Source organism: Schistocerca serialis, chromosome 5 (assembly GCF_023864345.2).
Source record: "Schistocerca serialis cubense isolate TAMUIC-IGC-003099 chromosome 5, iqSchSeri2.2, whole genome shotgun sequence".
NCBI classification, from domain to species: domain Eukaryota; kingdom Metazoa; phylum Arthropoda; class Insecta; order Orthoptera; family Acrididae; genus Schistocerca; species Schistocerca serialis.
The window spans coordinates 229,906,314-229,930,907 of record NC_064642.1 but is presented as its reverse complement, the minus strand read 5'-3'; the positions used below and the strand labels follow the sequence as shown (position 1 = coordinate 229,930,907).

General features: G+C 43.5%; 1 protein-coding gene across 1 annotated transcript in view; it reads right to left on the bottom strand.

The window, feature by feature from the left end:
* LOC126482389 (probable cytochrome P450 301a1, mitochondrial) overlaps window positions 1–24,594 on the bottom strand; it is a 165,206-nt gene that overhangs the window by 21,618 nt on the left and 118,994 nt on the right. The window contains exons 7-8 of the mRNA XM_050106496.1: window positions 23,353–23,554; window positions 11,175–11,337 (exon numbers count right to left, since the gene is read on the bottom strand). Coding sequence (XP_049962453.1) covers window positions 11,175–11,337; window positions 23,353–23,554 — 365 coding nt within the window. The remainder of the gene's footprint in view (window positions 1–11,174; window positions 11,338–23,352; window positions 23,555–24,594) is intronic.

Below are 24,594 nucleotides of genomic sequence, written 5' to 3'. Positions count from 1 at the left end.
TAGTGACACCGGCTATTGGTGAGCAGCATGAATATCTTGAAGGAATGGAAGAAGACGGAGAACCAGGAAAGGAGAATTAGAGTATGGAATCTGAAGGGAAAGGAAGTCAATGAATAAGAGCAGGAAACTATAAGGCAAAGGTTACCAAATGATACATGAGGAACAGGAGAAGAGGAATAGGGGCAGTTTAAAAATGTTGTGATAGAAGCTGCAGTACCTGTTTTCGGAAGGACAACTGTCATGAAACGGTAAAAGGGAACACCACGATGGAATGAAAGGATCAAGGGGGTAGTGGGAAGGATGAACAAGGCTTTAAGACAACAGTTCCGAGAAATTCCCGAATTAGAGAGAGAGGAATATAAGAAAAAGAATACAGAGGCAAATAAGACATTATGCAGGGTGTTACAAAAAGCTACGGCCAAACTTTCAGGAGACATTCCTCACACACAAAGAAAGAAAAGATATTATGTGGACATGTGTCCGGAAACGCTTAATTTCCATGTTAGAGCTCATTTTAGTTTCGTCAGTATGTACTGTACTTCTAGATTCACCGTGAGTTGGCCCAATTGAAGGAGGGTAATGTTGACTTCGGTGCTTGTGTTGATATGCGACTCATTGCTCTACAGTACTAGCATCAAGCACATCAGTACGTAGCATCAACAGGTTAGTGTTCATCACGAACGTGGTTTTGCAGTCAGTGCAATGTTAACAAATGCGGAGTTGGCAGATGTCCATTTGATGTATGGATTAGCACGGGGAGATAGCCGTGGCGCGGTACGTTTGTATCGAGACAGATTTCCAGAACGAAGGTGTCCCGACAGGAAGACGTTCGAAGCAATTGATCGGCGTCTTAGGGAGCACGGAACATTCCAGCCCATGACTCGCAACTGGGGAAGACTAGAACGACGAGGACACCTGCAGTGGACGAGGCAATTCTTCGTGCAGTTGACGATAACCCTAATGTCAACGTCAGAGATGTTGATGCTGTACAAGGTAACGTTGACCACGTCACTGTATGGAGAGTGCTACGGGGGAACTAGTTGTTTCCGTACCATGTACAGCGTGTGCAGGCACTATCAACAGCTGATTGGCCTCCACGGGCACACTTCTGCGAATGGTTCATCCAACAATGTGTCAATCCTCATTTCAGCGCAAATGTTCTCTTTACGGATGAGGCTTCATTCCAACGTGATCAAATTGTAAATTTTCACAATCAACATGTGTGGGCTGACGAGAATCCGCATGAAATTGTGCAATCACGTCATTAAGACAGATTTTCTGTGAACGTTTGGGCAGGGATTGTTGGTGATGTCTTGATTGGTAGCCATGTTCTTCCACCTACGCTCAATGGAGCACGTTATCATGATTTCATATGGGATACTCTACCTGTGCTGCTAGAACATGTGCCTTTACAAGTACAACACAACATGTGGTTCGTGCACGATGGAACTCCTGCACATTTCAGTCGAAGTGTTCGTACGCTTCGCAACAACAGATTCGGTGACCAATGGATTGGTAGAGGCGGACCAATTCCATGGTCTCCACGCTCTTCTGACCTCAACCCTCTTGACTTTCATTTATGGGGGCATTTAAAAGCTCATGTCACCTCAACCTGGTACCAAATGTAGAGACTCTTCGTGCTCGTATTGTGGACGGCTGTGATACAATACGCCATTCTCCAGGGCTGCATCAGCGCATCAGGGATTCCATGCGACGGAGGATTGATGCACGTATCCTCGCTAACAGAGGACATGTTGAACATTTCCTGTAACAAAGTGTTTGAAGTCACGCTGGTACGTTCTGTTTCTGTGTGTTTCCATTCCATGATTAATGTGATTTGAAGAGAAGTAATAAAATGAGCTCTAACATGGAAAGTAAGCGTTTCCGGACACATGTCTACATAACATATTTTCTTTCTTTGTGTATGAGGAATGTTTACTGAAAGTTTGGCCGTAGCTTTTAGTAACACCCTGTATATGAAGACAGTAACTGTTCTCGAAAGAACAGATACCATTGATGACCGTGCAGCTTCTCTATAATAAATGGTAATTAATTGAAACCCTCAGCTGCCGACACGTGATGTTGATATAACTCGATGGGGACAGCTGAAAATGTGTGCCCCGACCGGGACTCGAACCCGGGATCTCCTGCTTATATGGCAGATGCTGTACCCATCTGAGCCACCGAGGACACAGATGAATAGCGCGACAGCAGAGACTTATCCCTTGCACGCTTCCCGTGAGATCCACATTCCCAACTGTCCACAATCTACATACGTAATGTACGATGTTGTTGTTGTTGTGGTCTTCAGTCCTGAGACTGGTTTGATGCAGCTCTCCATGCTACTCTATCCTGTGCAAACTTCTTCATCTCCCAGCACCCACTGCAACCTACATCCTTCTCAATCTGCTTAGTGTATTCATCTCTTGGTCTCCCTCTACGATTGCTACCCTCCACGCTGCCCTCCAATACTAAATTGGTCATCCCTTGATGCCTCAGAACATGTCCTACCAACCGATCCCTTCTTCTGGTCAAGTTGTGCCACAAACTTCTCTTCTTCGCAATCCTGTTCAGTACTTCCTCACTAGTTATGTGATCTACCCATCTAATCTTCAGCATTCTTCTGTAGCACCACATTTCGAAAGCTTCTATTCTCTTCTTGTCCAAACTATTTATCGTCCATGTTTCACTTCCATACATGGCTACACTCCATACAAATACTTTCAGAAATGACTTCTTGACACTTAAATCTGTACTCGATGTTAACAAATTTCTCTTCTTCAGAAACGCTTTCCTTGCCATTGCCAGTCTACATTTTATATCCTCTCTACTTCGACCATCATAAGTTATTTTGCTCCCCAAATAGCAAAACCCCTTTACTACTTTAAGTGTCTCATTTCCAAATCTAATTCCCTCAGCATCACCCGACTTAATTCGACTACATTCCATTATCCTCGTTTTGCTTTTGTTGATGTTCATCTTATATCCTCCTTTCAAGACACTGTCCATTCCATTCAACTGCTCTCCCAAGTCCTTTGCTGTCTCTGACAGAATTACAATGTCATCGGCGAACCTCAAAGTTTTTATTTCTTCTCTATGGATTTTAATACCTACTCCGAATTTTTCTTTTGTTTCCTTTACTGCTTGCTCAATATACAGATTGAACAACATCGGGGAGAGGCTACAACCCTGTCTTACTCCCTTCGCAACCACTGCTTCCCCTTCATGTCCCTCGACTCTTATAACTGCCATCTGGTTTCTGTACAAATTGTAAATAGCCTTTCGCTCCCTGTATTTTACCCCTGCCACCTCTAGAATTTGAAAGAGAGCATTTCAGCCAACATTGTCAAAAGCTTTCCCTAAGTCTACAAATGCTAGAAATGTAGGTTTGCCTTTCCTTAATCTTTCTTCGAATATAAGTCGTAAGGTCAGTATTGCCTCACGTGTTCCAGTGTTTCTACGGAATCGAAACTGATCTTCCCCGAGGTTGGCTTCTAATAGTTTTTCCATCCGTCTGTAAAGAATTCGTGTTAGTATTTTGCAGCTGTGACTTATTAAACTGACAGTTCGGTAATTTTCACATCTGTCATCACGAGCTTTCTTTGGGATTGGAATTATTATATTCTTCTTGAAGTCTGAGGGTATTTCACCTGTTTCATACATCTTGCTCACCACATGGTAGAGCTCTCCAGGGCCGTCAGTAGTTCCAATGAAATGTTGTCAACTCCGGGGGCCTTGTTTCGACTCAGGTCTTTCAGTGCTCTGTCAAACTCTTCACGCAGTATCGTATCTCCCATTTCATCTTCATCTACATCCTCTTCCATTTCCATAATATTGTCCTCAAGTACATCGCCCTCGTATAGACCCTCTATATACTCCTTCCACCTTTCTGCTTTTCCTTCTTTGCTTAGAACTGGGTTTCCATCTGAGCTCTTGATATTCATACAAGTCGTTCTCTTATCTCCAAAGGTCTCATTAATTTTCCTGTAGGCAGTATCTATCTTACCCCTAGTGAAATTAAGCCTCTACATCCTTACAATTGTCCTCTAGCCATCCCTGCTTAGCCATTTTGCACTTCCTGTCGATCTCATTTTTGACACGTTTGTATTCCTTTTTGCCAGCTTCATTTACTGCATTTTTATATTTTCTCCTTTAATCAATTAAATTCAATATATCTTCTGTAATCCAAGGATTTCTACCAGCCCTCGTCTTTTTACCTACTTCATCCTCAGCTGCCTTCACTACTTCATCCCTTAAAGCTACCCATTCTTCTTGTACTGTATTTCTTTGCCCCATTCCTGTCAATTGTTCCCTTATGCTCTCCCTGAAACTCTGCACAACCTCTGGTTCTTTCAGTTTATCCAGGTCCCATCCCCTTAAATTCCCACCTTTTTGCAGTTTCTTCAGTTTTAATCCACAGGTCATAACCAATAGATTGTGGTCAGAGTCCACAGCTGCCCCTTTTAGTATCTCCAGGGTTCTTCCATGTATACAACCTTCTTTCATGATTCTTAAACCAAGTGTTAGCTATGATTATGTTGTGCTCTGTGCAAAATTCTACCAGGCGGCTTCCTCTTTCATTTCTTAGCCCCAATCCATATTCACCTACTACGTTTCCTTCTCTCCCTTTTCCTACACTCGAATTCCAGTCACCTATGACTATTAAATTTTCGTCTCCCTTCACTATCTGAATAATTTCTTTTATTTCATCATATATTTCTTCAATTTCTTCGTCATCTGCAGAGCTAGTTGGCATATAAACTTGTACTACTGTAGTAGGTGTGGGCTTCGTATCTATCTTGGCCACAATAATGCGTTCACTATGCTGTTTGTAGTAGCTTACCCGCATACCTATTTTCCTATTATTATTAAACCTACTCCTGCTTTACCCCTATTTGATTTTGTGTTTATAACCCTGTGGTCACCTGACCAGAAGTCTTGTTCCTCCTGCCACCGAACTTCACTAATTCCCACTATATCTAACTTTAACCTATCCATTTCCCTTTTTAAATTTTCTAATCTATCTGCCCGATTAAGGGATCTGACATTCCACGCTCCGATCCGTAGAACGCCAGTTTTCTTTCTCCTGATAACGACATCCTCTTGAGTAGTCCCCGCCCGGAGATCCGAATGGGGGACTATTTTACCTCCGGAATATTTTACCCAAGAGGACGCCATCATCATTTAATCATACAGTAAAGCTGCATGCCCTCGGGAAAAATTACGGCTGTAGTTTCTCCTTGCTTTCAGCCGTTCGCAGTACCAGCACAGCAAGGCCGTTTTGGTTATTGTTACAAGGCCAGATCAGTCAATCATCCAGACTGTTGCCCTTGCAACAACTGAAAAGGCTGCTGCCCCTCTTCAGGAACCACACGTTTGTCTGGCCTCTCAACAGATACCCCTCCGTTGTGGTTGCACCTACGGTACGGCTATCTGTATCGGTGAGGCATGCAAGCCTCCCCACCAACGGCAAGGTCCATGGTCATATTTGCCCATCCATTCATTACTCGCGCACACTTAGGAGACGATTCCCGTAAGAGTTCGGGCAACCTGTGCGCATTCGTACAGACGAAGGTCAATGGCTGGGTAGGCTTTAAATGTATAGATGAAGAGAGTAACTGTTCTCGAAATAACAGATACCATTGATGACCATGATGCCATGTAAGCAGGAGATCCCGGGTTCGAGTCCTGGTCGGGGCACACATTTTCGGTTGTCCCCATCGAGATATATCAACAACACCTGTTTGCAGCTGAGGGTTTCAATTAATTATCATTTATTCTAGAGAAGCTGCATGGTCATCTATGATATCTGTTCTTTCGAGAACAGTTACTGTCTTCATTTTAGATGAACAACTGAAGAAGGTGGAAAGGGCCAGGTACTTGGGAGGTGCGATAGAGGAAAATGGAAGAAGTGAGAAAGACATCAGTGAATGTGGCGAACAGGCAGAAGCGTTCCTGAGAAGAATTATGTACCTGGTTTGGAACAAAGACGTCCCATAAAAAAGCAAATAAGTGATATATAGGAGTTACTACATCCCAGAACTGACCTATGCATCTGAAACATGGGTAATGACGAAAAGAGATATAAGCAGATCACAGGCATGTGAAATGAAGTTCCTCAGAAGTAGGTTAGGAGGAACAAGGAGAGATAGGATGAGGAATGAAATGGTAAAGGAAATATTGAAAAATGAAACCTTCCAAAGCAGAATAGAAACATGAAGTCTAAGATGGTATGCGTACATAAAGAGAGTGGAAAACAATAGGATTCCCAAGAAAATGCACGAAATATAGATGCGAAGGAAACGGCCACGAGGTACAGCAAGGGACAGATGGCCGAAAGGCGTGGAGGATAGTGTTGAAAAAATAGACGAGGACTGGACCAGAGGGAAAACAGGACGAGGTGCGAGGCTCATGTTCGAAACAGACCAAGCCAGGGGCTGCAAAGTGTTATTGTTGTTGAAACTTCCTGGCAGATTAAAACTGTTTGCCGGACCGAGACTCAAACTGGGGACCTTTACCTTTCGCAGGCAAGTGCTGTACCAACTGAGCTACCCAAGCACGACTCAGGACCCGTTCTCACAACTTCAGTTCCGCTAGTACCTCGTCTCCGACCTTGCAGACTTCACAACTCATTCTTGTTGCTGCTGCTACTGCTGCTTCTGATGATGATGACATCGGCTGTAATGTTACGTGTACGAGGTGAATACGCTAAAAATACTTACTTTTCAACTGATAGTTTTTAAAACGCATGCAGCAATGTTTATTTCCTGCTGCACATGTATAAATCTGACAATATACTGAATAATACTGAAAATAAATAAAAATCTACATTAAATGTGTTCTAGCTCAGAAACCATTCCGAATACGGCATATCCCTGAATATTGACAGTTTCTCCTGGGACATCCTATATTTATTTACTTCTTTCCATTTATTCATTTATTTCATTAGTCATCATTAGAGACGCAAGACATTGTATTGCATCCAACCACACATTCTTAGTGATTCAACATTATAATATGCAGACTACAGGATGACATTAACGGAGAGTGGCGAAAACTGCATAACGAAGAGCTTCACGAACTCTATTCAAACCCTGACATAATCAGTATTATTAAATCACGTAGGCTGCGATGGGCGGGTCACGTAGCTCGAATGGATGAGGGCAGGGCAGCGCGCAGAGTACTGGTAGGGCACTTAGAGGGAAAACGTCCTGTGGGGAGACCGAGGCGTAGATGGGAGGACAATGTGAAGGCTGATTTAAGGAGCCTAGGTATTGAAGGTGAATGGAAGGAAATAGCCCAAGACAGGGACAGGAAGCGAAAATATGTTGCTGTGGTAATGGACTCTCGAGTCGGTATGACCAGTGAGTAAGTAAGAAAGTAAGTAAGACTACAGGAGCAGTACAGTATAATAATAATAATAATGTGATAATAGATACACTAATGAATATCTGGAATTTAAGAAGTGTCACTCTCGTTAGCAGAAATGTATGACGAGAGTACATAAGGATATGGAGAAGAGGCTGATTGATCAGAGGAAGAGTGAGAAATGATAGGATGCATTTAGCAGATAAGATAGAAAGAAACAAACAGAATTACATAAAGACGACCAAACAATATGACAGAGAGATACTGGTTCGTCGGTCAGCGGAAGGAACGCAATTTCGATATGGCTAGAGGGAAGCTGCACTGGTGATAACAGATAATGCTTTAATCTCACCTAGAATGCAACGTGATTTCGGATAAATCAGTGTGTAGTTTATTCCAGAGTCGTATGGCTCAAAAAAAGAAGGTAATGGGGAAAGATTTAATGATACTCACAGCTACAGGCAAAATGCCCGATATATCCGATCTGGGATTACTGATAGGTATCTGATGTATGAGGAAGGGTACAGAGGGCACATGTGGCTTCAAAACGGTTGAAGAAAACGGATCCACCCTAACGGAGGAAGGACTGGCGCGATGGAAGAAAACCACAGATTGTTACTTACAGCACGTCTTCTGTAACCGTTCACGGGTAGCTACTATGGTCGTCAGGAGTTTTCACTGTTTGTGTGCTTTTGAATTACATCACAGAAGGTGATTTCCTGCATGCTGTAGCATTTTGTTGTCCCCAGTTGCCGGCATGTTTTATTGTTTTTATAGCGTAACTGCATACCATCAATGAGCACTTGAGGAACTGTTCCGAGAAAGTATCCGCCGATCAACTGTCGGTGAGATATGACGTTGGTTTGTGACTCGTCTCGGTTGTGTGTCCATCGTGATACTGAAGAAACGTCACATGAGAACAGAATTTTTTTGTGAATTGGATGTCGTCAGTGTATAAGTCATACTCATTAGAGTGAAGCACAGATGAAATATCTCTTGTGCCAACATCCAAACAGACTTCACAAACCGTGACGGAGGGAGGCAAACTAGTTGCCACTAAAATCCTGTTGCCAGGGCCGGAATATTAGTGAGGCGTCATGGCGCAACACAACAGTCAGTCGCAGTTGGCGAACTGTATTACCTCATGCAGTGGCCTCACGCTGGACTGCCTCGATCCCTACGTGATCAAAGGCAGGGCTCAGTCACAATAAAGTGGGCAAATCTGCTATAAACACTCGCTGCTCAGATATAGCAGTATCTCTTTTTCAACAGAGGCCGAGACGTGCTCCATGTCAGTCCATTGTTCCTTGTAGAGCACCAGCCTTCTCTACACCAAACTGTTTCAGCAGCTAGCTGCTAGACCGGATGACTCCAGGCTGCGAACTTCATACGGTCCCTGGGCATCTCCAAGGTGTCTTGGGTTCGAAGCCTGCGTTCCAACACGCCTTAGCACCTGACGCACTGCCGGAGCTGTGGCTCGCTGGCGCACACGCAGCCTGACGCAAGTCCCGCGTCCGCATGGCCACTGGCTGCTACTTCTCTAACCAGGCGCCGTCGCATCGGAAATGGCCGCCTTATACTTTGCCTAGGCAGACGCTGCTGCTGAGAGTCAGAGCACGTCTTCGAGTCGCTGCCTTCAACCGCTAGACGAGGAGATTTTTAAATAAAGAATGTATTTTCATAGTGAGCAACGAATAAAAGAAGAAATTGGCGAAAAGGAAACAGCCAATTCATTTAAAGAGACGGTTGCACTTCAGAACATGAATGTAAAATTTTTCAAGAAACGATATTTATTATCACAGTAAGCAATGAATATAGCGTGAAATGATAAATAATCTATAATCTGAAGTAGATGGTTTCACTTTGGAGCAACTGGGACATTTAGTTTACAACTCTCAATCATTCCGTACTTGAAAGAAAATTCGCATTTTTCCTAGACAGAATCCCACATCTCGAAACTTCGTTGAACTCATAAAGCGTAAAACAAATTATACTCCTAAATAAGAAGCGAAAATGATTCTAAAATTTAATGACTTTTGTATCACAGCTACATACTACCACACTGGTTTCATTTCTATAATATCCATAAAAGCAGTAGTACAAACTCAAATTTACGTTAAAATAATTAAATACACTTGCTTTCACTGTCAGTGATCTCCTAAATACGGCAAAAAATGCATGTCACAGACTTCTACAATCACACAGCACAGTTTCCGCGCCGATTGTTGCTTTCCTTTGAACACTGTAAGTGACTGCTACAATGAACTACATTCGCAGAAGTACCTCAGTGTACCATTAGAAGTCTCTGTCTTGCAGCAGCAGTGGTGTTTTCAAAAAAAAGAATTAAAAAAAAAGAATTAAAGTGGTGGCTTCAGGCAAAAACCACTGGGTCTCAAAGGGTTACAAAATGGCCATCCTGACAATTAATCGGGGTTCCCATCGCCACCCCACTACATATCATTGATATACAGCGAAAATAGCAGTAGACCATGGACTGAAACATGGCGGACTCCAAGGTGTCCTTTCATTGACGTATGGGAAAAGTTAAATTGTAGGACTTACTCAGCGGTAGAACTATGTTGGCGCAGGCAGGAAGTTCTATTTGAAAACATCATTTAACACTTACCCCGTTGAAAAAAACAACGTAACTATTTGTAACGTAACAACGCGATATTCGTCTTTTTTTCATATTTTTGCAATTGTAGTGAAAAGAACAAGAACTAAGAAAGAGTGGATAACAGGAAATATGTTCGCTGGAATGGATGAACGCAGAAACTGGAAAAATGACAATTCGGGAGAAGGGATAAGACAGGACAGAAAAGAATGAACTAAGAACGTCAACTGACCAGAGTAGAAGGCCCAGACACTAGCAGCAGCACGACTCGAGTATCACCGTCGCCTACATTGCTTGCCGTTAACTCCACAATTGGCTACGTTTGAAAAGGTGTCCAGACCGAGAAGCATGGGATGCTGATGAAAGGCGTCGCATTGCATTCAGTGATGAATCGCGGTTCTGCACTAACCTGGGTGACCATCTCAGCCGAGTATCAAGGTGGCCTGGGGAGAGGTACAACGGTGCTATTCCTAGCATCATGCTGCAGGAAATCAGGTCACGACTGTTAGTGATTGAGGGAATTGTAATAACACAACGGTATATCACTGACGTGTTGCATCCTCCTGTGTTACGTGCCATGTGACAGTGTTGCGGTGCCATTTTTCAACAGCCAGTGCTCGTCAGCGCAGAGCAGAGCAAGTGTTCCATGAACTGTCTGCGTGGCGTTGATGTGTTCACATGTCCCCAACAGAACAGGTGTGGGACCATCTCGGACATCAAGTCTGTCACACTGCCATTATCCAGATATCAAGGAGGAGTTACAACAAGTGTGGGCCACCCTTCCTCAGGAGGGTCTTTGTGATACCATCTCCAAACCGAATCGATGCATACATTCAAGACAGACGGGGTGCAGCATCATACTAATAAGTGGGCTCATACTGCTACGTTCCTTGTAAATTTAGTACAGTTTTGCCATCACTGAAATAACGTCACATACCCACTCAACACGTAAAGTTACATTTCGTGACCTCCTCCCATTTTAAGTATTTAATTTTCGTTGTCAGGCAGTGTATTTTCATTAGTCACATTGTCTTAAAAGTTAGGCACATCCACCCTCACACACTCAGATGTCCACTCTCTCTCTCTCTCTCTCTCTGTTTCAAAAACACACACACACATACATGAACGCACGCTCGCGCGCGCGTGCGATAACACATGTAGATGCGGACACTCTTGCACGCATGGGACGCACCGTGTCGACGCCGGCGAACATCATGTCTAGCGCCATGACGCAGGCGACTACAGGGTCATCATTCTGGAGCAGCAGCCGCTCCAGCACGCTGAGGTCTCCAGTGGAGTTCTCGCCTTTGGCCTTGATGCGTTCCATGGCGGCGTTGATGTATTTCATCGATGTCCTGAAAGGTGTCAGTGACATTTTGTTAGGAAGTGCTACGTGTATGTTTAACATGTGCGTTATAAGGATGCACACCCCCAGTACATTCAAAAAAATAAGACATACATCCTTTAAAAAAAAGAAAAGAAAGACACCACCGACGGGTTATATAAGCTGGTCAGAAATCGATACATATACAGTGCTAAAGTTGTCCATTGTTTTATATTGTTTTTTGGGGGGGAGGGGGGGGGATGAACCAGAATTTATGATTACGTAACTGGGTTTTCACAAGTATATTTTTCAATCCTTTTTAGGTAAATGAGGGACCGTGAGATGCTTAATTTTACATAATCCCGAAGATGATCATATAGGTAGATATGTGACCACTTTTCCAGCGTATGGGAACCCATTATCCCACCAGACACTGCTACTGATGGTGAGTTGAACTTCTTAGTATTTTACCTATCTGATAATTTTCTATCAGGAATTTCTACTTTTTAGCTTTCGTCCTTTATAGGTATCAGGGGAGCGTTCTACGTTATTTTCTGCTATTTTATTGTTTGCCGCCCGCTGCTTAGTTAAAAATTGCTGACAATGAACACTGTGACATCGATCGTAACATGACTTTCTGAGTTCGATCACCCCGTATATATTTTCATTTTAGTTACGTTTTCATGCCAAACATGAGATTTTGTCTATTAATTTATACAGACGGCATGTGATGAAGCAGCTAAAATGCTGGGAAGCTGGTCGTGCCTATAAATAAAGGACGTACTGCTGAAGCAGTCTTATCTCGTAAATGATGTATCCAGGCTGTGATAGTCCTGACTACAAGGTCTGCTGCAGTTACACTTATCTTAGATGTTAATAATCCTCATTTGAGGAAAGCTTTTCCTTCCTCCCCTAGCCTCTCTTTTCAAGACACTGTCTATTCCATTCAACTGCTCATCCAAACGCTTTATCGTTCCTGATAAAATTACTGTCACCGGCAAACGTAAAACTGTAGAGGTATATAGGGTGAACGTGGACTCTACTGACAAGATGTCGATGGCTCTTCAGGAACATTTACTGAATACCTTTGTTTAGGCAACCCAGGTATCCGATGGTGAAACAGAGCAATAGCATTTCATTTGATTTATTATTGCATTTATTTTTGTAGCTACACTGTAAGGCAAAAGAAAAAGAAAACGCCGGTGCACCACGAAGTAATTATCCAGATGGGTCGGAAATCGATACATATGGTGTACATGTACAGAGAAACAAATGAATAAAGTTTCAGAAAAATTGGATGATTTATTCAAGAGAAATAGCTTCACAAATTGAGCAAATCAATTATGCGTTGATCCACCACTGACTCTTAGGCAAACAGTTATTCAGCTTTACATTGTTTGATGTCCTCCCGAGGGAAATAGTGCCAAATCCTGTCCAATAGGCGTTTTAGATCGTCAAAATGCCAAGCTGGTTTGGAGGTCCCGCCCATAATGCTTCAGATGTTCTCAACTTGGAAGAGATTCGGCGTTCTTGCTAGTGAATGCACGAGTTGGCATCCACGAAGACAAGCAGTGGAAATATCACTGTATACTGGTGGGTATTATATTGCTGAAATGTATGCCCAGGATGGCTCGTCATGAAGGGCAACAAAACGGGGCACAGAATATCCTCGATGTTCTGCTGTGCGGTAAGAGTACCACGGATCGCAACCAAAGAGGTCCTGCTATGAAAAGAAATGGTATCCCAGATCATAACTCCCGGCTGTCGGACCGTTTGGAGGGCGACAGTCGGGTCGGTATCCACCACTGCCGTTGGGGCGTGCCCAGATACGTTCTCTCTTGTCATCGGAGCTCAAAGATCTCAGGTGACATACGTGTCTGGTGACGTCCCAGACAGCCGGTGGATACCAGCCTGATTGTTGCCCACCATACGGCGTGGTAGTGGTCTGGAGTGCGATTTATTTTCATAGCAGTGTCCCTCTGACTGTCCACCGCTGCATTCTTTACAGAACAGAGGTACATCGGCGATATTCTATGCCCCATTTTGTTGCCCTTCATGGCAAGCCATTCTGGGTTTACATTTCAGAAAGATAACGTCCACGCGCACACAACGAGAGTGTCTACTGTTTGTCCTCGTGCTTTCCAGACACGTTCTTGGCCAGTAGTGTCACCGGATCTCTCTCGAATTGAGAATATTCGGAATATTATGGACAGGGTCATCAAATCAGCTCGCGATTTTGACAATCTAAGACATCAGTTGAACAGAGTTTGGCATGGTATCCCTCAGGAGGACATCCAACAACTCTGTCAATCAACGGAAGCCGAATAACTACTTGCTTAAGGGACAGAGATGAATCAACGCGTTATTGAGTGCTCAATTGGTGAAGCTCTTTCTCTTGAATAAATCATCCAGTTTCTTCTTAAATTTTATTCGTTTGCTTGTCTCTACACATCGCATCTACCGATTACCGTTTCACTTTTTTTTAAAGAGTGTATATTGCTCTGAAGATATCTGTGCACCAGCGCAACTGTAGACTGCATATGCTGCACGTCTAGTTTGGAAAAACCATATACTAACGGTACCTGCTGCTGACAACTGAAACGCACACTTTACTCTTCGCTACCAAGCTTCTTCCGTACAGCTCCGCTTTGTATCGGGTCTATTACTTCGACACTGTTAGTCGTATTTTAACGGTGACAGTAGTATCGGTCGGTTTGCTGATGAAGAGCCAGCCGATGTGCGCTTCTTGTATGGACTCACTGAATGCCGTTGAATACCGACACAATTATGCTATGCCCAGCTGTTCCCAGAGCGACGGCTACTCGTCATAGTACTTCTGCATCTGTACATGGGTGCCAAGGAGAAACCGGATCCTTCAGTTTTATAATGAATGGATTGATGGATGTATGGATGGATTCAAATTTGTTAGGCGCTTAACAGCGTGTTCGTCTGCACTCTTTCTCAAAATCGTAGTACTGGTGTGCGCCTAGTTGCTAAATTGAAAAGGCCACATAACTGGGGCAAAGGCAGTATAAAATGCCACATAAAAACTCCAATATTTCCGTTCATACCTCTGTCGTAGTTAATGATATTAATAAGGCAGTGGATAGTTTTGAGATGGCTGGTTGCGGGACTACACTGAGGTGACAAAAGTCATGGGATATCTCCGCAAATCATCTCGGACCTCCTTTGGTTCGCCGTAGTGCAGAAATTGGACGTGGCACGGACTCAACAAGTCGTTGGAAATCACCTGCAGAAATACTGAACCATGCTACCTCTCCGTCCATAATGGCGAAAGTGTTGCCGGTGCAGGATTATGTGCACGACCTCTACATATGCCCCATAAATAATCGACAGGATTCATGTCGGGCGATCTTGGCGGCCAAATCATTCGCTCGAACTGTTCAGAATCTTCTTCCAATCAATCACGAAGAAGTGGGTGTTTGTCTGTTTTCTGAAAATTATTTTAAATGATTAATTGTGTCATTTCATGCTCCTAACATGCTTTTCTTCCACTTGAATTTCAGTATTCACCTACAAAAACGGAAATGAAATTCAAGTAATTTGACAGCACACTAAAACGCTCCTTTCGAGTCATGTGTTGCCTCTGACGTCCCTCGCTAGCTCGCTGCCCCTACTGTAATAATGCTAACCACAGTGATGTCTTGTTTTGGAATTTACGTTTCGGAAAATGAGTTACAAATGGGGTGTAGTACCTTACTATAAAACTACATCATTTTTGAGTGTTCCAGAGAATGAGAAGATGCGTTAAAATGTGGTTGCACTGTATCGGCAAGTTGCCACCACGTCGAGGCAAAACTTCACTAACGTACCTAAAAATGTGTTGCAGTGTGAAGTAAACCTTAATTTACTTCCGAATATGATCTCCCGCTGTTACAACGAAGAACAGCGTCATTCAACAAAAGTGAAACCGTCGTTTTACCCAATTACACGTTAATTATTCGGTAGCTCAGTTGTTGGAACTGAAGACGGTAGAATTTTACAAGATAATCGCCATAGATCGCAAGTTCGAATCTACCCCGAGAGTCATTGTAACCGATTTGTGAAACGACTCGACAGTTTTCTCATATGGAAACCAAATCACTATTACAATATTTCACCATACCAATCAGAAAAAAGAGTATTGTTGTGTTTTCCTTATTGTTTACATGCTCTGCTCACACACATCACGTTCAAATAGATATTTTCTAGTCAATGTGACCACAAACTTTTTACTTTATTAGAAACAATATTTTTGTATTCCTACTGTTCAGCTAGGATCCTTATTGTTTAAACTTTTGCTGTTTCATCATCTTACATAAAATGAAGTAAGTCTGCTTCAATCGCTAACGTTTGTGTAACCTTCATATTGCACAAGCTTTAAATCTCTCTGCATTACTTCATTGTCCTGCACCACGTTGTACTGTGGGTGTAAGGTGTGTCTTCACGACTAGCAATGCTTTCCAAAAAAAGTGAATTGTTCATTCTCAAAGTAAATGCAATTGTCCTCTGTTGTCCATTTCTCCTACTAAGACTAATGTGAAACTGTAAATAATACATCCCACAATCGAAACAACTACTACAATCGGTTCTTGCTAACAGTATTTTCGTATTTCGTGCACGATGTTGGGGCGTGAGCGGAAGACGGCCTAACGGTGTGCGGGACCGTAGCCCAGCTTCATGGAGACGGTTGCGAATGGTCCTCGCCGATACCCCAGGAGCAACAGTGTCCCTAATTTGCTGGGAAGTGGCGGTGCGGTCCCCTACGGCACTGCGTAGGATCCTACGGTCTTGGCATGCATCCGTGCGTCGCTGCGGTCCGGTCCCAGGTCGAAGGGCACGTGCAGCTTCCGCCGACCACTGGGGACAACATCGATGTACTGTGGAGACCTTACGCCCCACGTGTTGAGCAATTCGGCGGTACGTCCACCCGGCCTCCCGCATGCCCACTATACGCCCTCGCTCAAAGTCCGTCAACTGCACATACGGTTCACGTCCACGCTGTCGCGGCATGCTAGAAGTGTTAAAGACTGCGATGGAGCTCCGTATGCCACGGCAAACTGGCTGACACTGACGGCGGCGGTGCACAAATGCTGCGCAGCTAGCGCCATTCGACGGCCAACACCGCGGTTCCTGGTGTGTCCGCTGTGCCGTGCGTGTGATCATTGCTTGTACAGCCCTCTCGCAGTGTCCGGAGCAAGTATGGTGGGTCTGACACACCGGTGTCAATGTGTTCTTTTTTCCATTTCCAGGAGTGTGTATATGAAACCTGCAGTACGTTTTTCCAAGAATAACTTTATTGTTCTTTGGATCGTAGCACATGACAACCTAGTTACAATGTACGGACTCATTTGCAAAAGTTTCACAATTCCTTAGTTTTGAGCGAGTTTAATGATGTTGCTCGGAGCACGGAAAAGAATGTAAGTCGTTGCACATATCGCCGCTCTAAATGGGGGCGCATAAACGCATCATCTTCTGCAACGCTTCCACTATCAGCATTCAAAGAATTCCTTTCTATTGGTACTTGAAAGCTTAAATTGCGTTTTCAGTCACTAAATAGATGAACTGTTTGCAGAAAAAGTCAGCGAAAACCTCGTAAATGCGGCTAGCACTCCTATAACGTACGTATAGCTTTGTCTTAATCCTAGACTGAGATGTCACCTGACCAGCAGCCACTAACAGAGGGTTTTCGATCACGTGACCAGATCTTGATAGTTAATGATTTTTAAGCTTTAATTGCATTAAAATAACAGATATTTTGTGAAAATATTGACCGTAAATGCTGTTTAAAAAAATGGTTCAAATGGCTCTGAGCACTGTGAGACTTCTGAGGTCATCACTCCCCTAGAACTTGGAACTATTTAAACCTAACCAACCTAAGGACGTAACAAACATCCATGCCCGAGGCAGGATTCGAACCTGCGACCGTAGCGGTCGTGCGGTTCCAGACTGTAGCGCCTAGAACCGCTCGGCCACCCCAACCGGCAAATGCTGTTTAATTGTTATAATCAATCAGAATAAGAACAATCCAAACCACATTTTTAACGCAGGTTCTAGCCTATTGTGGCCCAGTGACATGAAAGCCTTGGTTGTCTATATGAAGTCTATGAAAGACTGCAAATGGTCTGCAAGTAGCCGAACACAACCATTTCCAGTCAATGATCAGTTCTGTCGGATGAGAGGACTTAGTCAATTAAATGTAAGCTCAGCCCACACCCTTATAGAGCCACCAAATGTTTGTCTATTGCTTTATTGACAACTTGGGTCGTTGGCTTCGTGGAGTCTGGGTCACTCTCGAACCCTACCATCAGCTCTCATCAACTGAAACCGGGACTCATCTGACCAGAGCACAGTTTCCCAGTTGTCTAGGCTCTAACCCACGTAGCCACGGGCCCAGGAGAGGCGCTGTAGGCGAGGTCGAACTGTTAGCAAAGGTACTCACGTCGGTCGTCAGCTGCCATAGCCCATTAAGCCCATTAACGCCAAATTTCGCCGCACTGCTCTAGTGGATACGTTCGTCGTACGTTCCACATTGATTTCTGCGTTTATTTCGCGCAGTGTTGCTTGTCTGTTAGCACTGAGAGCTCTTCGCAGACGTCATTGCTCTCGTTCGTGAAGTGCGTTGTTCGTGGTGAGACGTAATGTCTGAAATTTAGTATTCTCGACACTCAGACACTGCGGCTTTACGAATGCTGAGCTTCCTACCGTTTTCAAAAACGGAATGTCCCGTACGTCTAGCTCCACCTACCATTCCACATTAAAAGCATGTTGTTTTTTTTTCCATCGTGCGGCCATAATCACGCCGGAAACCTCACAGCAATCACCTGTGTACAAATGACAGTTCCGCCAACACACTGCGCTTTTATACCCTGTGTACCCGATACTGTCGCCTTCTGTATATATGCATATAGCTACTCCACGAGTTCTGTCACCTCAGTGTAAAACAATGTGCCACCAACCATAAATTCATTACATCCATCGTAAGACGTGCATATTTCTATTGTCTACTATCATATCACAATTAATGAAAGATGTTTATAATTTATTAAAAGGATTAACTAGGAATAATTAATATATGCCATTTTTGAAGTAATTGTGGTAGAAGGGAATGTCTGCACCAAAGTATTGTTGGCGGGAGGGACCGCGCATTGATATAATTTTAAAAAGGGCGGGAGAGACCGCGTACGGGTACATTTTAAGAAAACAGCGGGAAAGACCGCGCACTGATAAATTTTGTATTGGTAGCAGGGATTGTCTGCACCAGAAAGCATTGTTGGCGGGAGAGACCGCAACTTTAGCGTTTGTAGGAAGTCAGTAGTAAGCGAGAAGTGAGGCGAGTCGGTAGCAGGTCTGAAGCGAGAGGTTGAGAGGAGCAGTGTGCCTGCCAGCCACCAGCTATGATTTACAAGAGATTATAAACGGATGTACAGAGACATCAGCTAACTATTACCATAAGGTGAACTAATATTATTGAATTATTTTTATGAGAAGTCAAGATTACTGAAGGTATGTTTGCGCAATGCTATTTGTAAGATTATTGTAAAAAGTAAGTCCCATTTGAACGTCTGTGAAAACATTTCATTACCAACAGTAAATATTTGAAGAATCGTTTTCATAATATAATTAATTTTTGCCAGCAATATTACATTACTGATTATAATCCATCCCAAAACCATCAAAGTAAAACTTTGCAAAATTTTATTGCTGTCAAGAAAAAGTTTAACTACGAATTACGTAACTTCAGTCATATTAATTAATGGATAACGTCAGCTTTGCTATTAAAGAATAACATCAGCTTTAGTAATAAATACATCCACTAACTATGACAGCCCACCAGCAGCTAATTGAGTATAGTAAATCAGAGTAATTATATTCATGTCGCAGTTCGATGTAGCAGTCAGATGGCGATCCACAAACAGTAAAAAAGGTAAGGAAGAGTTTTGGGTTGTTGCAGGTAACGACTGAGGGCCACGACGACGACACATTCTATGTTTCGTCGAAATAATCAGGAAATCACTTTTAATAAGCAGCATTTAAATTTGTATGCAAAAATTGAGAAAGAGAATTAATTTCAAAGGGAAGATTTCATTTGTTATTATTAAGCAAGAGATAGAAATCCTAAGGGAAGGTTTCATAGGTTACTGTAGAAGGGAAGGTTGCGTAACAAAAGAGATATAGAGGAGACTGGAAGGTTTCACCATCGTCCAGTAAAATTGCGCAGGAGTCGGCAATTTTCTTCCTATTGTATCGTATCGGCTAAAATTGAGGGTAAACCACTCCTACAAGCATACGAAACACACGTCACTGAAACATGGCGCACCGGGTGCCGTCACGCCGCAAACGCTGGATTCACTTCGATCTTCATGCCGCAAGATATATGGTTCCGTCATTGGGCAGTGTCTGATAGAAGGGAGAGTGATGACCACTCCGTCCCTTCTGGAAGTTCGAAAGGAAGTGTGCCATGGTCGAATAGCTGGTTAAGACTGACAGTTATTGGCCACTTCCAGCCACTGTCTTTTCCTTTCAGCCAAAATCTCTTTTTCAACCAGTGAACAGTAGCCTTTAGGAGGACTTTAAGGCAAACTGTGATATTTTCCAGGTCAGCTGCTTTCGGTGCTCTGTCAGCTTTCTCATTCCCCTCGGTTCTTAGGAGATCAGGGACCCAGTAGAAGGCCACGACTGTCTTCTGCCTACGGGAAGATACTGGCCGTGCGACATGTCACAACACACGAAGAAATAGTGATATTCGCTATTGTAAGTGCACTAAAAACAATCACTGTTACTGGTCTGAGAATCTTGCATCAATAACAGTTGCACTCTTATCATTATTGTATGTTAAAGAATTTTGTCTGTTGTGATAGTTCCCAGGGTAGCGGATATAAGAGAATAATTCAGTGTATTATACTCAGAAAACATTTTTAGGGAACCTCCGAAATTTTGTCGGTAGAGTTCGGTTTCACTTTACTTCTTTTTTTTTTCCTTACCTTCGACATGGCCCGCCACGAATACTTCATCCAAGGGTAGTGCCTGCAACCTACGTCCTCAGTTATTTGCTCGATGTATTCCAAACTCTGTTTTCCTCTACAGTATTTACTCTCTACATCTCCCTCAAGTATCACAGAAGTTATTCCGTGATGCCTTAAAAGATGTACTAACATTCTGTCTCTCATTCGTGTCAAAGTTTTCCACATATTCCTTTCCTCGCCGATACTCCGGAGAACCTCCCCATTCCTTTCGTTATCAGTCCACCCAATTTTCAGAATTCTTCCGTAACACCATATCTTAAAATCTTCGATTCTCTTCTTTTCTGGTTTTCCCACAGCCTATGATTCATTGCCACACAATGCTGTGCTCGAAACGTACATTCTCAGAAATTTTTTCCTCAAATTAAGGCTTGACATTACTAGACTTCTTTTGGCCAGGTTTACCTCTTTTGTACCTGTGCTAGTCTGCTTTTTATGCTCTCCTGGCTCCGACCGTCATGGGCTATTTTGCTACCTTGGCTGCAGAATACCTTAACTTCATCTACTTCGTGATCACCAATTCTAATGTTAAGTTTCTCGCTACTCTCATTTTTGCTACTTCTCATTACTTTCGCCGTTCTTCGGTTTACACTCAGTCCATATTCTGTACTCGTTCATTCCATTCAGCAGATACTGTAATTCTTCTTTACTTTCACTGAGGATATCAATGCCATCAGCGAATCTTATCATCGATATCCTTTCGCCTTGAATTTTAATTCCACTGTTGAACTTTTCTTTTATTTCCTTCATTTCTTCTTCGATGTGTAGATTGGGCAGTAGGGACGAAAGACTGTACCTCTGTTTTACACGCTTTCTAATTCGAGCACTTCGCTCTTTGTCTTCCACTTTTACCGTTTCCTCTTGTTTCTTGTGCATATTTAATATTACCCATCTTTCCCTATAGCTTACCCCCATTTTTCTAAGAATTTCGAACATCTTGCACCATTAATATTGTCGAGCGCTTTTCCCAGGTCGACAAATCTTATCATGTCCATCCCTCTTCAACTGAAGTGCCCTGTCTCAGTGGCTACAGCCTCAGAGAAATTCAGGCGTATCTTCTCTTTCCATAGTACTTCTCTATCCCATTTCTTTGGGCATTGATTTTTTTGACTAATCTGTTAAACTTCAACCTCCTTTTCATCACTACTAATCTGTGATCTGAGTATATATCTGCTCCCGGATACGCCTTACAATCCAGTATCTCATTTCGGAATCCCTGCCTGACGGCGACGTAATCTAACTGAAATCTTCTCGTATCTCCCGGTCTTTTCCAATTAGACATCTTCTTGAGATTCTTGAACAGAGTATTTGCTATTTCTAGCTGAAGTTTATGGCAGAACTCGATTAGTCTTTCTCTTCTGTCATTCCTAGTACCAAGCCCACATTATCCTCCTCCTCCTACAACAGCATTCCAATTACCCATGACTATTACGTATTGAATTACCGGTTCACTATCCTCATATACTTCCTCTATCTCTTCATCTTCAGCTTGCGACGTCGACATGTATACCTGAATTATCCTCGTCGGTGTTGGTTCGCTGTCGATTCTAATGATAACTCTATATAGCAGAGGACACAGCAGTGAAAGGGATGAGGGCTTTCATTGCTCAAAGTTGTACAGGGAGCAAGGAATGTAGGGGGTCTTTATGGAAGTCCTAGGCTCCAGAAGGCCGAGCGATTTAGCTGGTATCTAGGAAGAAATGCAGTCGAAAGACGGTTTTACGGTTGCCTTCTCGAAGGAGCTGTAGGGAGAAACTGATGGTTGCATTTCGTGAAGCAGGTCTCACATTAGAAGGCGGGCATCCACAGCCTCATACAGTGAGGAGACAGAAGCCATGGGATGGCGATATGCACATATAGAGATGGTGCTAGTTTCACGTGCACAAGACGATAAAGGGGCAGTGTATTGGTGGAACTGTCATTTGCACTCAGGTGATACACATGAAAAGTTTCCGACGAGATTATGGCAACACGATGGGAATGAACAGACTCTAAATGCGGAATTGTAGTTGCAGCTACAGGCATAGGACACTTCATTTTGGAAATAGTTTGGAAATTCAACATTCCGAGATCCACAGTGTCAAATATGTACCGAGAATACCAAATTTCAGGCATTACCTCTCACGAAGCACAATGTAGTGGCCGACAGCCTTCGCTTAACAACCGGGAGCAGCGGCGTTGGCATAGAGTTGTCAGGGCTTACAGACAAGCAATACTGCGTGAAATAACTGTAGATATCAATGTGGGACGTACAACGAACGTATCCATTAGGACAATGCGGCGAAATTGGACGTTAATGTACTATGGCAACAGACGACTGATGCGAGTGTCTTTGCTAACAGCACGTCACCTGCAGCACCTGTCCTGGGCTCATGACCATATCGGTTGGACCCTAGAAGACTGGGAAACCGTGACCTGGTCAGATGACTCACGGTTTCAGTTGGTAAAACACTGTTCAAGCTGGTGGTGGCTCCGCAATGAGGTGGGCTGTGTTTACATGGATCATTGACTGGAAATAGTTACGTTCGGCTAGTTGGAGACCCTTTGCAGTCAGTGATGGACCTCGTGCTCCCGCACAACGATGGATATTTTACGGATGAAAATGTCCTGTGTCACCGGGTTCCGTTTTCCACGATTGGTTTGCAGAACATTCCGGTCAGTTCGAGCATATAATCCGACCACTCAGACAGCCCTACATGAATCCCACCGAAAATTTGTAGGACATAACCTAGTGGTCAGTTCGTGCACAATATCCTGCACCGGCAGCACTCCCGTGGTTATAGACAGTTATAGAGGCAGCATAGCTCAAAATTTCTTCAGTGTATTTATGACTTGTTGAACCCATGCCACGTTCAGATGCTGTACTTCGCTGGGCACAAGGAGGTCCGACACTGTATTAGGGGGTGTCCCACGACTTTTGTCGCTTCAGTGTACATTGTCCGCCAGCCGTGATACAGTGCATGGCGAGCGTTGTTTATCCGACTACTATAACCGCAGGCATCACATAACAGTGGAGTACTTACTCGTAGAAGTAGTCGAGCCCCCGGACGAAGCGCCGCCAGGTGGGTGTGCTGATGACCTTCCACGGTGACAGCCGGAACTCCAGCTTGTATATCGAGTCGAACAGGACCTGCACGGTGTCGATTAGCCTCTGCGGCTCAGAGTCGGGCGGGAAATCCGGCTCCAGGCAACCGAGGCGCGCATCCAGCGCCACCAGTGACACCGCTGCACATGGACCGGGATATTGGTCAACGTCATGTTTCCCAGCACCACAATATAGTATTAACTAAATGATTAGTGACAATGGTGTTCGAAACTTCCTGGCAGATTAAAACTGTGTGCCGAACCGAGTCGCGAACTTGGGTCGTTTGCCTTATACGAACAAGTGCTCTAACGACAGAGCTACCCAAGCACGATTCACGAACCGTCGTCACAGCTTTAGTTGCGCCAGTACATTATATCCTATCTTCCAAACGTCAAAGAAGTTCTCTTGCGAAACTTCTGTGGAGTTTGGAAGATAGGAGACGAGCTAATGGCGTAAGTATAGCTGTGAGGACGGCTCGTGAGTCGTGCTCGGGTAGCTCAGTCGACAGAGCACTTCACGCAGAAAGAAAAGGTCACGAGTTCGAGTCTCGGTCCAGCACAGTTTTAATCTGCCAAGATGTTTCATATCAGCGTATACTTCACTGTAGAGTGAAAAACTCAGTTAGTAATGAAGTCTTTCTTAGCAAGCAATATTCTTCAGACAACGGCCCATGCACACATGTTAGAAATTTGGAAAACTGTTTGGTAATGACAACAAAGACACTGGAATAGATTTTTCTGAAAGGGGCGTTTGTCATGTTGCGGAAACACTAAAAGCTGCCCCAAAACTAAAGTAAAAAACACAGGGTATTTCAAAAAGAATGATTTTTCAAAAGTCCTTATTTATTGAAAAAAAACATAATACAGTTGTGGGATCAGTTGCAAAATACTCAAAAAATCTTAAAGTGTTAGCTATATTATAACAAATTCTCTAGAATCCATCAAATGCAGCACTAACAACATCGAGACGATAGCTAGATTCGGCATATACTTTACACTAAGTATCTGATTGTACAGAAGTTATGACGACTGTTATTCCCTTCTTCACTTCTTCTGCGTCATGAGGTAATGTGGTAATGAACACACTTTTCTTCACATATCCTCACAAGAAAAAATCGTATGGGATCATGTCTTCTGATCTGGGAGGCTAACAATGCGAGGCACTGTCTCAGTGTCCCGTG